General features: G+C 26.9%; 1 protein-coding gene and 1 non-coding gene across 2 annotated transcripts; both read right to left on the bottom strand.

Annotated features, from left to right (window-relative positions):
• Positions 1-2,262: 2,262 nt before the first annotated feature.
• Positions 2,263-7,695, bottom strand: LOC100799248 (transcription activator GLK1-like). Its single transcript, NM_001255014.3, has 6 exons — positions 6,664-7,695; positions 5,868-6,008; positions 5,109-5,411; positions 3,911-3,967; positions 3,553-3,651; positions 2,263-2,805 (listed from the first exon to the last, which is right to left on the bottom strand). The coding sequence occupies exons 1-6, from the start codon at positions 7,192-7,194 to the stop codon at positions 2,656-2,658; spliced, it is 1,281 nt and encodes a 426-aa protein (NP_001241943.2). The 5' UTR covers positions 7,195-7,695; the 3' UTR covers positions 2,263-2,655.
• Positions 6,933-7,055, bottom strand: MIR5778 (microRNA MIR5778). Its single transcript, NR_126636.1, has one exon. It is a non-coding gene; the product is annotated as a microRNA MIR5778 (primary transcript).
• Positions 7,696-16,794: the final 9,099 nt, after the last annotated feature.

Genomic DNA, 16,794 nt, shown 5'->3' with positions numbered 1-16,794 from the left:
TATATACAAAATATTAAATAAAACTAAAAAAATTAATATATATATATATATATTGAATAATTAAAATAAAAATAATTTACAATTTTTTTCAAAAAAATATACGTAAAACAAAAAAAATTAGAAGTGGTAAATTTACAACTTCTATATTAAAAAAAAAAAAAAACTAAACAACTCTAAAGTCATAAAAACAAAAACAAAAAGGCCTAAATGACTTTAAAGTTGTAAAAATAAAAGCAAAAAAAGACTACAGTTTCTTTAAAAGATAAAAATAATAAAAGTCGTAAAAAAATTTAGTACTTCAGTTAAAGAAAAATAAAAATCATACTATCGATTATGATTTTCAACTTAAAAGTCATAACACTGATATGACTTATCTCAAAACAAACAATCATCCAAACGCTTAGTAATATAAATATTTTGATCTTTTTCAACAATTTTTCATGTTTCCAATAAAAAAAAAACAAGTCTTTATGTTTGGTCTTTAAAAAAGGCTAACTGAAGTCTTTGATTAAAAACTCTATATATCATGTGAATAGTTCAAACTCATATTATAAATTTGAGGAATATAGTAAGCCTCTCTCTATATATATAAATTTTGCACATATGATTGATCGATCATCAAGAAGTTCAATTATCATATTTGTGTATATGATAAAATATTTGTTAAGAGATTTCAATCAATCTCTAAATAAATAAATTTCAATACCTTCAAAAATAAGCAGCTATCAATCAAGAGATATTTTAAAATATTCTCTCAAAATAATCTGAGTTGACTTATTTTCATCTCTCTATCTCGTCACATCGCAAGATATGCTCTTATCGTTTGAGTAACATTTTCCAATTTCATCACAAAGTAAGATTACGTGTATATATATATCCTTTTATTCATTTTATTAGCTCAAATAAGATATTTATATATCTATCTTTAATTGCCTTAATTAATCTCAATAATTAAACTGGGGACAATAAATCCCATTACAAACACCAAAAAAAAAACCTTGCTTTAAAATTAGGACTGAATTGGTTAGTTAGACCAAATAATCGATCAAATGACCGGTTCAAATACCCTACGTACATAGTCAGCTTGAAGAGAAACTGGTCAAAGAACCATAAAATCAGAAAAACTCAGTCAAAAACCAGTTTACGTACAACAGGTCAATGAGAAATGCTTAATACAATATCATTTGACATTTTTTTCTTAAAAAATAAAATTTAACTTAAAATATTTTTTCATTTTCTTTTTTATTCTAAATATAAACCTATCATTATTAATAAATGTTGTGTAATGTTAAAACTTCGACTTAAGTATTATATTATATTTAACTTAAATGTTAAGAACCTACAAAATTATGTTTATTTTTAGTTTTTAGTATTATAAAGTTGTGATATTATATTTTTTAATATTATTTTATGTATATATTATTTAATTATTATCATTATTCATTCACCCGCAGTTAAACTATTAAAATTGGAAAATCCTATATATCTATTTCTATTCATAAAGTTGGAATACACTATGATATTTTTAAAAGTAATATATAATCTCTTAGTTGATTTCTTTTAAAGAATAAAATAAAAACATTTTTCTTTTTTCAAATTTAGTTTTTTTAATCATATATGTTTATTTTTCTACAATTTCACAATTCTTTTCTTTAATTTATATTTTTAGATATGTTAAAATTTATTTATATTCATGCAGGATGACGTCATGTGATAGATCCATGAAGTCAATCATCTAATAGGATAAGATTTTATTGTTGTTAAAATTTATTTGTATATATACCTTAAGTTTCTTTATTTAAACTTTTTAAAAATATTTTCTTTAAATTTAAAATAATCATATAACACAATGAATAAATGTTAATTAGTATATAAATTATACATTTATCATGCAACCTAAAACTCTTTATATATATATATATTGCAATTTTTTCTTTTCATACAACCCTACACTACTCTTTTCATTGTTTTATTGTAATAATTTCAAAAAGATATTTTTTTCTTCATATTTTATTTCCCTATTCTATTATGCACACCTCATATTATTATCAAATGTAGGATGTGAATATGTAGTTGGTTAGTTTGAGTAGAATTAGATTTTGATCTCTTAAATAAAATTATAGTTCATATACTTATAGATGGAAAAAAAACGCAGTAGATATTTCTCACTAATAACATGGGTAAGATGTGAATGATAGTGTAAACGAAATATGAGAATATTAATGTGAAAGCCTAGAGTGAGTACTTAATTAGATTAAAAAAAAGAGTGTGTACTTAATAATTAGAAGTTTACCCGAAAAAGAAATATTTTATCAAAGTCCTTTATTGGGATTTCCTTAGCTCATACAGCTATTAAAAATAACTGCCTTTACAACCGTACATATACAAAATGGCTACAATGACCACGACTTGAAACCATTAACTAATACATTATAGCACATGAAAATTAGAAAAAAGGCTTAAAAGTTTTTTCTTCTTTTCCTTTTACTGGCAAAGCAAAAGAAGAAAGATATGAATCACTGACATAGTAGCTTAGATGTAACATATACGCAATGCATGCAACATCTAATGGATGAGAAGTCGTCGAATTAGGGTTAAGTGGCCTTTAATGGACACCATATGAAAGGGAAGAACCTCTTCCATGAAGGGTTGGTTTCAAGCACTAGAGGGTGGAATGTTTGGAATTCCTTGTCTTTGTAATTCACTCATCACACTATCAAGCGCTGGAGCCTTAAGTCCAATAGGTAGAGGCAGCCAAGGCTTTGATAAAACATCTCCAATAGCTGCATCTATGCACTCCTTTGACTGTAAAATGATGCAAAAAATGAATAACATAATTTATAAACTAATTAATTAATTATGCAATAATTCTACTCTTCACACGTAAAACAAATTAAAACACATGATCATTTGATAATTTGAAACTCCTCAGAATGTATACACTAATACACCCCACGTGATCAAGAAATGTGAAAAGAAAAAGGGAAAAATAATATAATCAAAACAAAGGAAGAAAGGAATAATAACTAAGAATGTAATAATTGAAGCGTGAAAAATTTTCATAAATGCATGTCCATATCCTACCACTTTATACAAGCGTCTCAATTTAACATTTGCCAAAGAAAATGAAACATGAAGCCATGAGAACCGACACATAACTTTCTATTTATAGACAGAGACGAACAATGATATGTGTGATTTTGGAAAAAGTAATGGAGTACTAAGATAGGCACTCAATATAATGATTCATCATAAAAGGTTACAATTAGAGTGGGATGTTAATTGATTATCAGGTGGTGGCCGGTCTTCATAATATAAACTTGTACATTAAGTGTCATTACTGAAAAGAAAATTTATCAGAAGAACCTAATATACAATTCAATAAATATATATGTACACGTGCAAACATGTTTTAATTTTTGTTATATGTAAGAATCCAAAAATAAGTCACATATTTTGTTCAACTGAATTAGACTCTCTTATACACATGCAAACATGTTTATATTTGTACGAGAAAATTATTTTTTTTAAAAAAAGAAAAAAGAAATTTACCGGATAAAAGTCGAAAAGGGGACCAGGGAGGCCAATGTCGTGATCTGCTTTGTACATGGCATGGGGTGGGATGCCGGGCACAGGGGGACTTCCAAATCTCTGCATGATATTTGCATTTCCACTATGGTGAGTGAGCCAAAATTATACAACTATATATATATATATAGTTTGTGTTTGTGGTTGCAAGTAAATATGACAATAATTTAATGCTACTATATGGTTTGTATTTGTGGTTGCCCCAGTAAATATGTCAATGATTTTACACTGTTAATGTTTGTAAAAGATTCCAAGATTCAAAGGTGAAGAAGACAATTTACATGGTTCCAAAATAGTAGTAAGGCTTGTAATGAGTAGTTACCGTTGGTGTCAGAAGTTGTGGAAAACAAGCTGTTCCTGGGATTAGTGCGTTAGGAACCTGTTTCAAAGGAGTATTCATGAGATATATGTATGGCTTAATTAATAAAAATAGAAAAAGTCTATAGTGATCATTTGATAATAAATTTAACTTTTTATATATGATGTGTTAAAATAGAAGCTTATTACAATGTTATAAACTCAAATCAGTTTTTAATCAGTGGGTATTTTCTTTTCTGTCTCTCTAGTTTTTTTTAATAAAATATTATAAAAAAAAACTAAACATACGTTTAAATAAAGTGTTTTTTTTTTAAAAATTTGAGAGATGGGAAATGAGAAAAAAAAATACAAGCAGATAATTTGAATTAATAAGACTCAAATCAAATTGTTAATTTTTTAGATGTAATAAATATTTTTTTCATTAATCTCTTAAAATCAAACTTTAAAAAAATGTTACTAAAAATATAAATATATATTTTTAGTTTCTATAAATAAGCGGGTTTTGATTTTTGTCCTTGTATTTATTTATTTATTTTTTCTAAGACTTGAAATAACTGTTTTTAATCTTATAAAATGAGCAAATTTTTGTTTTGATCCTTGTAAAAAGAAATATTTATTTTTGTCCTTTCAAAAATATAAAAACACTATTTTTTCTCTAACATTAATTTTAAGGTAGATAATAATAATATTATTTTAGAAATTTAAAAGAAAAGATTAGAAGTATAACATGTTCAACATGGTACTATATATAGACATTATTGAGTTGCCACTTGGAATGATTACTTAACTTTTTGTTAAACACATAAGCAAGAGTGACACATGACAATAAAGACAAAAAAAAAACAATAGTTTTATATTTTAGGGATAAAAATCATAGATTTTTTTTTTCAGAAGCCAAAATCAAATTTCACTCATTTTATAGAGACCAAAAAATAATTTTAAGCTTTAATAAAATTGTTTTTTTAGTTAAAGGGGTGACAAGGAGACCTAACAAAAGTGGTTTCATTTTAAAAATAAAAACATAATTGGGAGAAAAACCCTATTAATGATAGTTTTTCCTATTTTTTTTTAGTGAAAATTAATCATTTACAAAATTGAACAGATAAATACTTAATTTTCCCTAATAACATGATTATTCAAAACAAAAGGCATTAAAAGAAAATCAAAGATTGGATTGATAGGTCAATGTTTAGAAAGTTAACCAGTTGGTGCCAAAATGAAGGCTCTTGAGGCGGTGCAGCCGGCGGCGGCCATGAGAGTGGTGGTGAATTTGGAAGATGCTTAGGCCACATATGCATGAAGGACTGGTCCATGGAAGGGTGCCCCCATACATGTAAAGGTCTAAAATGGTGCATTGGGGGAGTCATTGGAGGGAAACCCATGGTTGGTGCTAACCATGGACTCCCTTCTCTCTTCCCTCCACCAGCACACAATTGCCTCCTTTGACTCCAGCTTGCTGCTTCAGCTTCACGTGCTAGCAAATGTTTCCTATGGGATCTATATTTCTGCATTCAAACACAAACCTACATATGCTTTAGAAGTGTAATATTTTTCTATTTAGAACCCTTCCCTCAAAAATGCTTCTTTTGAATTATTTAATTTATGCCTAATATTCAAATTAATCCAAGTCTCTTACCCGTCGAACCATAAGGCAAGCATAAAATCCAAGTACACTTAATTACCTCGACACTTTTGGCCACTACATGCATATATAATACATAAAGTAGTTCAAATTTAAAGATGTAATAATAGTTAAGCACTGTTGATGTGACTGAATCAAATTGAATACAAAGTTTGGAATCAACAATAAAATAAGCTTAATTGGAGCTTGACTATAATGCTTTTTATAATATTAATTTGCACTTTTGCTTTAAAAAAAAACAATAACCATAATTGGAGATTGGAATTTTTTCTTACAAAGATATTGAAAATTAATCAGTATAACAAGTTGGAGAACGTACTTGAAGGTGGCTAGCAATGTTATGGCGAGTGAGACAATCAATTCCCATAATCTCCAAAATCCTTGAAGGCACCGCCTTATCCACTCCTAGCTGTTCCACAGCTTGCACGAATCGTCTGTGCAATTCTGGGGTCCAATCCACCTACACACAACCCAGATAAGAAAAGAAAAAACATAAATACTCACATATTAATACTCGAGTTAGGTCTCAAATAAGAATTTTCAGTTAGACCAAAAAAAAAAAAACAGCCCCATGACTATCTATACTTCAAATCAAAACCCCTAAATAATCTAAGGGTCAAGATTTTTATTTGACAGAATTTAGATGCAGTTATTTTAGTACTTTTAGTATTACTTTTTTAAAAAAATTTGAATTGAAGTTTTATTTTGATAGTCTATATGTCTATCTATGTAATGGAAATTTGCAAGTAAATACAAATTATCCAGATAAAATACTAATTATGATGGGAAAATATTTCAAAAGTACTTTATAGAATTAATCTAAGTTTTTTTTCTTTTATAATTAACACTTCTGCTACTTTTTCCCTTCAATCTCTCTCTCTCTCTACACCCTAGGGTGCCCGTGAGTGTTCTTTTGACACTAAGGAAAACCTTGTCAAGACCCATAATTGAGACAGTGACAGAACCTTAAGAGTTAGCTCAGTGGCACATGACTCATATGTCTCATGACATGAACCATTGCTAGCTTCACTGAAACTAGCTAACTCACTAATTAGAAAGGAAAAAAAAAAAAAACACAATAGAAGATAATTTCAAAGTATAAACTTTTTAGCTACCTTGACTTTTCTCTTCCCTTGAGGATTATTATTACTACTACTATTATTCTTTGATTGAGCCGAAGAAGATTTTCTTCCTTTTCCACCATCCTTTGGTGCTGGATTCACCACCACGGATTCATCTCTCTCGCTCACAATCTCCTCTCCACGGTTTGACCCCAAGTCTTGACCAGAAGCATTGCAAGAAGTTTTATCTTCTTCCTCTTCTTTCTTTGAAGTAGTGGCGATGACATTCTGATCGTTCTCAAGTTTGCTGCTTTTAGCCGACGAGTTCATCTCCGACGATTCCTCGCCGGTGCTGACATCCACGGAGAACTCGCCGAACATCTCCAAGTCCGGCAAGACATCTCCGTGGATGTCGATGCCGACGAAGAGTTCGTCGAAGTTGATGCTCTCCAACAAGTTCCCTTCAGAAAGGTCACCAAAGACAACATCATCGGTTGTTGTTGTTGCCATTGAGAAATTACCCTCCATCTCTCCTTGCTTCTTTTCATCTTTGATATTGCTCCTCAAAGGTGACACCGCAAGCATCAATCCCAAAATCAACACACTATGTTAATCTAAATTGGAAACTCCAATGATATGTTACGCAAAAGCAATACCAACCCTTTTCCTTCTATGGCAGTGCTTGCTATATAGTATATCTCACGTGCATGAAATTAAACTATAATTTACAAAAGATGAGGCAATGATGTATAAAAAAGAAGAAGGTGTTTGATGGTGTGTGTGTTCAATGGAATGGTTTATTATGTGAAGTGCCCTTTTTGGAAGTGCTGTGAAGAAGGAAGAGAGATTGGATCTGAACCACAACTTTGTTTTGGTCGAGTTTTAAAAGAGGTTTTGTTTTTGTGCTTTTCGTTTGGGAGTGTGCGTGTGCTACTTGCACTGTTGGGACTCGGCATCCATCATATATATACTATATATTGTATATATTATTCTGGTTTGTGGATGCCTTTTTTTGAACCTTCAAAATAAAAGGGTTTAAATTTTCTTTATATTTCGCAAGTGCTCATGTGAGCTTTTTGTAATTATGTGCACACTCTCATATTCTAAAATGAAGAGAGAGAAATATATAGGTGTCATAAGCTCATCAAGTGTGTCTGATCTTCACAGTGTTGCACAGTGAGTGAAAGTGATGTGTGCTGTGTTAATGTTTGCCGGTGCCAAAATTGACGGCTGTATTTTTCGTACTTATAGTTATAGATATAGAGAAAAAACGTACATTAAAATTTTTCTACACAGTTATTCAATTATTATTATTATATATTATATGATATATTTATTAATTTTAAAATAATTATTTTAAAATAACTTAAATAATAATTTATGATCGAATAATAATTAAGTAAATATATAAATATTAAACTCATATGTAAAATTATGTATAAATGTATATATCTTGCTTCCCTATAATCGGTTAATCACATAATTGGAAAACTCAAGTTGGAGAAACTAATGATGATTATCACCTATGTATATACTGTTTCTTTAGGGGGTAAGGGGTTTTTGGTTAATCAAATTTGAACAGATTTGTTTGAGTTGATTTTTTTTTAAAATAAAATCTAATTTAAATTAATTTATTTATAAATAATTTGAGTTGAGTTGAGTTAACGGATTAAAATATTTAATTTTATTTATTTTTTTAAATGCAAAATTTTTATAAGTTAAAATTTTTATTTAGTGAATCAAACACAACTGTTTTTTAGTAGATTTTTTATTAACAAAATTTTATGATGTTGTCACATTCCACTCCACTCTACTAACTCTCATTTATCTATCTATGAGAGATGAGAAATTAAACTTACCATATTCGATATAAGAATTTTCAATAAGCATAATGAGATTGAGTTTCAAACACTTTTTCTATCAAAATCAATAGACATAATGAGATGTACTCTTTGTAAATAGATTTAAAATATTTTTAGAAACTCATATGGAGTTCCTTCAATCAATAAAACACTTCACTCTATTAACTCTCATCTATCTATCCATGGGAGATAAGAAATTAAACATACCATAATCGATATAAGAATTTTCACTAAGCATAGTGAGGTTGAATTTCAAACACTTTTTTTTATCAAAATCAATGGACATAATGAGATATACTATTTGTAAATAGATTCAAAATATTTTTAAAAATCCGTATGGAGTGACTTCAATCAATAAAACTCTTATCACTTTGATCTTGAAGATTGATGCATTGATGTTTACTCTTCATATTTGATTTTTTTTTAATTTAAAATATATATATATATATATGTATATATATTATAATATTAATAATAATAATAATAATTTAATACAAATTAATAGATTAACGGATTGAGTCTAATAAATTCAAATATTAAAACTTCTTATTCAACCCAAAAATCAACAAATTTAATTGATTCAGATATAATTCCAACACAAAATTTATCAAATATTTTGATTAATATAAATTAATTCAAGTTTATGAAGTGACCCGCGGTTACTTATACTTATCCACCTACTTCTCATTACTTATCACCTAGACAGGTCTCACACTTTTACACATATATGTACGTAGTACCACATTTGTTCTCAATTCTCGTATCAAACTCTGATGTTTTTCTGATGGGTTTGCTAGCCACGTTAGTTAATCTTTTCTTTTCTTTAATTGACCAAGCAACATTTGTTCCGTACGATATTGAAATTAGGATTGGTTTTGACAAACAACAAATTACAATATTGAATGAATTATCAATATGCCGTGACATATGCATGTCAATAAATAATTTTATCATTTTTTATTGATTAATATTAATTATTAATTTTTTATTAACAAGAGAATAATTTTTTTTTCGTCATCAAGTTTATCTTATAACTTTTAAATTATTTTATTCTTTAAATGAAATTTCAGATATCTAATTTTTAAATTTATGTATAGAAAATTATTTGTGGAAAAGTGCAGTCTTCTAAATAAATTTAAGCATCTTAAGTGATTAGTTTTGTTCAAAGATACCCCAAGCTCATCATAAAAAGAAAATTATACTGAATGATTTTTTTTTACATGGTGAATTAGCTTATTAGTGCGACTTATTCTAGGATAAATTTGTATGTTTGAAAAAAATATTGTGTGTGCTTCAATAATGAGCTAGTTTAAGTGAACCAAATTTTCTGTAATAAATAGATGTTAGATATTTAAAATTGAATATCAGTTTGATTGGAGAAAAAATAAATAAGAAAAACGAAAAATACTAACCGTACATACTGATTTTGTCATAAAAGAGCCACATTGCTCTTCACTTGACCACAATTGCCTATAGTAAAGTTAATAATAATGGCTTGATGGTACCTTTGACTATGATAAGATTCTGTTAGTTTTCATATTCATCGCGATTTAACTTCACTTTGGGAGCTAATTTAAAATTGTTTTGTTCATTCTTGCACATTTTTGTGCTCTCTAATTTGTATTTATTAGTGAAAGCCTAATTTGGCTATTTTTTACTTTTGCTTAGAAATTAAGCACTGGCTTCTCCTGGCTAAACTTATCTTTCAATTATTGTTAATGATATTGTTTTCTTCTATCATGTAATTGAGTATTTATTAGTAATTTTAATATGTTTAGTAGTTAAAACTTTTGCTTCAACTGAGATTTTTTTCACTGCAATATTCAACTGATATACAATATTATCTGGCATCACACACACACACAGATATATATATATATATATATATATATATATATATATATATATATATATATATATATAAATTTTGTTCATATTGTGTATTCTATTTGATTTTATATGATATCTTAAAGATGAACGTTAGGAACACATTCTTTTAATATGCTCTTTCTTTTTTATTGATTAAAATTTATTAAAAACTATAAATTACAAAAAAAAATTATTAAATAGGATGCATGATCTAAAAATATTGTTAACATAAACCCGTGTGATGGTCATGAAGATCCGGATAAGATATTTGCCAGCTCCGAATCCAACAACTACAAATTTTTGCCCCCTAAAAGTTCAAAGACGCAATAATTTTGTCTAAAAAGTTTATATATATATATATAGAGGTATGGTTATCAAACTCTTTAATTAATTTGTTAATTTTTATAAATAATTTTTTTTAATAGATTCTGGGTAGACTTGATAAAGTCTAAGTAAACTTGATAGACTCTTCTAAGTTAACGAGTCAGCAAGTTAAAAAAAATTAGACTAAAACGTAAATTATTTTAAATTATTTTTTGTTTGTTTAATATTCAACATACCCTTATTTAGTGTATTATTTTCGAATTCAAAAATTCTCACCTCTAATAACATTAAAATCTTATTCTCTAATAATATCAAACTCTTGATGAGAATACTCTACCACTATAATAACATCTGTATGTTATTATCTAATAATAGCGATACATTATTAGACTTGATTGTTTAAGTATTGTGAAATTTATGATTTATTATTTTACTTTATTATGTCATGGAAATGTATATTGGTATATTATTTATAAATATTTTGTTGTTATTTTTATATAAAGTAAACTCTTATAAGTCTAAGACTTCAAATGCATGAGTTGAGTCTATAAAATTTTCAAAAATTTATGTAAAATCTCGAGTTTCATAACCTTATATTTATTGCTTATCAAAGTAATTAAATTTTCAATGCTCACCGAAAAAATACTAATTTCTGATTATCTTTTTTAACCAAAACATAAAATAAAACATTTTATATGTTCATATATATGTTCAGCCAAGGAGAATGTTTTCTGGCCAATTTGTTAGATTAAAAACAAGTGATTCTATTGTAAAATATATTAATTTAGTAATTATTTTTAGAGATTTAAAAAACAAATAATTAATTTATATTTGTTTGTAAATATATATATAAAAGATGATTTTATGAGAATTTATTCAAAATAGCTTATTATTTTAATCAGATTATATATATACTTACCTTTTTGGTTATTTTGAAAACTTGAACCAAACGCATGAAAACTTAAGTGACCGTTTAAAAAACAAAAAAAAAAAACAAAAAAAACAAACACATTACATCATTACTTGAAAGAAATAAGTTTTAGGCAATTGCTATTTACACACCTCATTTTTACTAATATATCTTTCATTTGTACTTTATTTTTTCAAAAATAACATTTTGTTTCCATAAGCTTCTTTCCGGAAGCAATGTTTAGAAAAAAAAATAACAGAGCAGTGGGAAGATTCAAATTAAAGCAATGGAAGTGAATATGGGTAGGGATAATTCAAGGCTTGCGAAGGGAAATTAAGGTTCCAAAAGGCAATGCTATCAATGATGTTGGAGATGTAGAGGTGGCTCCATTGAAAGAACCTAGGACCATGAGGGGATGGGTGAGCTTGAGGGGCTTATTAGGGCTTGGAGGTCAAGCTAGTAGAGGCAAGAACAATGCATAGAGAGATCGAGGTAAATAAGGAAGCTATCACTTATGAAATAAAATCATGTTGTTGCTACCATAAAGAATCATAAGTGTGGTAGAAGAGAGCAACCTTAATTTGTACTGTTTGAGATAGTCCATGATGATGTTGTAGTCGTAGAGAACCTAGGGCTTAAGCTATATATGCTTCTTGCCACCACATAAATTTTACTTCTCAACCGGATGGACAATTTCATTGGCAAAGGAAACAAGATTTCAATGATTACTTCACTTGAACAGTGTGATTGGTTTCATAACACATTCAGAGCATTCCTATTCCTATTATTTCTTCCATATTTTCATGATTTCATTTCATTGTTTTTTGCTAGGTAATCCAGAATGTAAAACCTTTGTTCCATATCATCTTTTCCATAATGAAAAGAGACACTCCTTGTAAATTTTGGATAAGATAATCCATAATGTAAAACCTTCATTTCATATTAACCTTTCCGTAATGAAAGGGAGTGTAAGCTGAGATTTTTGGGGTGCTAGAAGAGATTCAATATAACTAGTGTTATCTACTATCTGTTAAGATATCAACTTCTAATATTTAGCTTTTTAGGAATTGAATTTTAGAAAATAAAATATAACTATAATTAATGATAAAAAGTTAATAATTAACATTTTAACAAATTTTTAGTTTGTTACATATGCACATTTTTTTTCTTTAGTCATTTTGAATTAATAATTATTATAGGTGTAATTTATTATTAAAAGTATACTATTCTTTTCACCTTTCCAAAGTTAAATATTTCAATTTGAACTGCAACATAGATAGATGTCTCGTCCTCTTTCCTCCACTTCTTCTTCCTCTTCTTCTTGTATTTCTTTTGTCATCCAATTATTGATTTTTATGATAATATAACTATCTTAAAATTCATACCTACTTTTTATTCACAGCACTGCACCGGTCTATAAAACATTGGTCAAGAACAATGTATTTGTACAAAGCAAAAAACACAATATTGGCAATGACTTGATGCTGCAACACCACCGAGGGACTGCAACAGGATTAGATATCCAAAGTGCCAACGGATAATCAAAGCCCTTTTTGCAATTTTATTTTATATTCTTTGAATATGTATAATAATGAAATATACTTATGTGTAAAAATTAAATTCTTATATAATCAATTTAATTGGCATAAAAGAACATCCCATAAACAATCAATAGAGATCAGAAATTAAATTAGAAGTAATAAAATATTAGATTGCAAGAAATGTAATAAAGATAAAGTATCTTAATTACTTATTACTGAACTACACGATTCAATTGTGCTAACAAGTTTATGTAGTTTTTTATTTTTTGGATGAAACTAGTTTCTGTAGTAATTTCAAATTGAATATAGCCAAAGCACGACTTTATTGAAAGTGTTACACATTGAAATTTTATTCTAGGAGAAAATATATATTTGATGAAAAAGCTGATGTAACTTTTGATTAACAAATATAGTTATACTTGTATCTATTTTAATTCTCACTTTAGAGAAATCAAACTCAATCTTCTATTTCGATCATCATTTTACAAAATCACTTTGTAAGTTTGTGAAGAAGTGCATTGAACTGCCAGGTGTTTCTGTCATCTATAGATATTATAACCATTATAGCCACGCAAAGCAAAGTGGCATTGTTTTATTCAGTGGCCATAACTACACTACGTTACGCTCTGGAGCGAACTTTGTAATAATGTATAAGATTCACTATTCACTTCTTGTTTGTTTTCATGATTTTTTTTTTATTTTTTATTTTGCTTTTCTCGCATTTGGCATGAATGCAGGCAACAAATCAATTGCAACCAGAATTTTTCCCTCTGCTTACAACCAATATCATTGCTCGACTGTTTCTTATTATTTTTCTTATTTGTAGCTTTGATTAATTTTACTTTGCAACAAAAAAGTACACATGCACAAATTGAATTTAAAATGTCAACAAATGATGACACGAGTATTTTATATAAATAATATATAATGCATACGTTCAGAGTCCAGACAAACAATGCGTGGTCTAATTCCAGATAAATATATTCTTCAAGATGTTATCGTGTCAATCCCAACGGCCAGCATCGTTTGAGTGCTTCTGCTTCTTAAAGATATCACGGTGCCCGTTTTTTCACGTTCAAGATATTCTTTAATAATAAGTTCCGTCTATTTCTTTAGATATGCTGCAAGATTTAATGTATTAATTTAATCCTAAAGTGTTTATGATTGGTGAATGAGAATTGCTCAATTCAAGTATATATGAAGCAATCTAGTTTGCCAAAGTAATTATATATCTTTTTCCAAATCCTAATGAATTGGTATATGCAATCCAAGTCGTTAAGCTTCTTAGATGTGTCATTACAATTGAATATATCAACCTTAGTTAGTTAGTTAGTTTAATGTTCTGAATGCTATCATGGGTTTATATTGAATTTTTTTTAGAGAAGGTTGTATATTCAATTGAAAGTCCAAACAAAAATTATCATGTATAATCATGATACCTACTTTTTGTCTTTATGTTTGGACTATTTTATTCCTTGACTAACATTATAAATTACATCATTATATTATGTTTTAACTGCATGTGTATACGATTTAACTTTTACCATATATCTTCTATTCTATTTTTTTTAAGACTATGCCTCACTCTGGCCTCACTACGTATGTATGTTGTGTGGTTATAAATAAAAGTGAGTTTTTTTATATGAAAATAAGAGAAATATGCGTGTGTATAGATAAAAATGAGAGAGTTTTTATATGAAAATAAGAGAATTAAATAATAAATATTATTTGTTAGATTTCATCGCAAGAAAGCTTAACGATAATAAATATATTTAAGTACCTTTTAAAAAAACAATATTTAAGTGCGTAAACCTTACGTGATTACGTACTTTATTCATTTAACATTTTATTTAGCCTGTAGAACTCATTAAACGCATGCCTTTAATTTGATGGTCAATAACAATGTCCATCTATTTTCAATAAGAATATATGTTTGTTTCTGCCTAAATGACATGTCATTTTTAACTTTTTATATTTTTATTATAGATGATATCAAATTAATAAATATAAAGATAAAATATTTTGGTTAATTCAAAGAATTGGTCTTAATTTAATGGTGATAATATAAATAATGATGATGGTAATCTAGAAAGTATTGGTGTAAGTGGAGCAATAAATATAGCAACACTAACAACAATACAACAATAGTAATATGGTAGTAGTGAAGACAACTAATGATGGACACTGTAGATATGTCAAGTGATAAAGGTGGTGGTTAATTGAATAAGATCAGATTTTAATAGAAAAATCATTTTTAATCATTTTAATTTTCTTAATTTATTATCTAATTGGTTTAATTTAAAATTTAAATTCAATTCAATCTAAAGTAATTTGGGTTGATCAATTTTCGGTTTTAGTCTTACATTTTTTTTTCTTTGGAGAAAGTATTAAATAGATGATAAGGTAAATTACTTCACTCCTTAGTTCTTGAATATAAAATTCTTTTAACTAATTTACATCAATTTGTTTAATTTGCTTAACAATATTAAATTTGGTAATAATTTATGTTATTTTTTATAAAATTATTCTTAAAATTATTTGGATTTATTATGTCACTCTTTTCACTTAATCACTTTCTACCTAATTAATTAATATGTGTTAGTCATTTTTAACCTCATAAGAGATATAAATTTTTTCTTATTAATTTATGATATTTATTGTAAAGTAATTAATGGTAATTTAATAACAAATAATGTAAGAAACAATTTAAAAATAGTTTTATAGAAATTGACAAGCATTTTTTAAAAAAATTATATTTAGGAATAAAGATAATATAATAAATTGAATTCTCTCTCCACATATAAATTACAATCACTATCTAATGAGTGCGTTTTTGTAAACTATTCTTGAATGAGAGTGCTTTTAGGAATTTTTCCTCAACCAGATTATTATTAAGGATTTTTCTTAATCTCTTATTCCCTTTAATTAATTTTTTTCATCTTTATTTATAAATTAAATTTTAATATTTTTTTCAAAATAAAATAGTTAATAGTTACAGATAACCTTGTATTACAATATAATTTTTTGGCCATAATTCTAAAACAAGATTATATGTTCAAAAATATTTATTTATTGTTAATTATAATTATAATATTTATATATTTAAAAGCTTTTATTTATTATAAAATTTAGTTTTATAAAAAAAATATTTACCCGATGCATTGCACAAGCTAAATACTACTAAAAAATATATTTGAAATATCAACTGGGCTTAGCTAATCATGGATTGGTGGATTATATGTATTATCTCATTTAAAACTAAGAAAAATATAATATATAAGAAAAAAATACCAAAACAATATATATACAAAAGTAAATTGTGGTTATAAACATTTTGATGCATTATATAATTAATGACTAGAGCGTCGATAGATTTATTACATTGTGTCCCACGGTTTGTATATATGGATAAGGGTTAAATTATTTAATAGGTTTATGAAATATTTTATAATTTTTAATTATATTTTTTAATATATATATATATATATATATATATATATATATATATATATATATATATATATATATATATATATATTGATATCTATAAATATATTTTCTATATATATGTGTTTTTTCTCTACTAAATAGTCATTAGAGAAATATATATAAAAAATGTGATAAAAACATAATTTTGATTAATGTCGATTTATTGACACCATTAATTGACACCCATATG

Source organism: Glycine max, chromosome 6 (assembly GCF_000004515.6).
Source record: "Glycine max cultivar Williams 82 chromosome 6, Glycine_max_v4.0, whole genome shotgun sequence".
NCBI classification, from domain to species: Eukaryota; Viridiplantae; Streptophyta; class Magnoliopsida; order Fabales; family Fabaceae; genus Glycine; species Glycine max.
This window is presented reverse-complemented; position numbering and strand designations above follow the sequence as displayed.

Excerpts from the sequence above, each read along its gene's own strand:
- LOC100799248 (NM_001255014.3), bottom strand. The coding sequence starts at position 7,194 with ATGCTTGCGGTGTCACCTTTGAGGAGCAATATCAAAGATGAAAAGAAG. Across the intron at positions 5,412-5,867 it reads ACATTGCTAGCCACCTTCAA|AAATATAGATCCCATAGGAA; the intron begins GTACGTTCTCCA and ends GTTTGAATGCAG. Across the intron at positions 3,652-3,910 it reads CACAACTTCTGACACCAACG|AGATTTGGAAGTCCCCCTGT; the intron begins GTAACTACTCAT and ends AATATCATGCAG.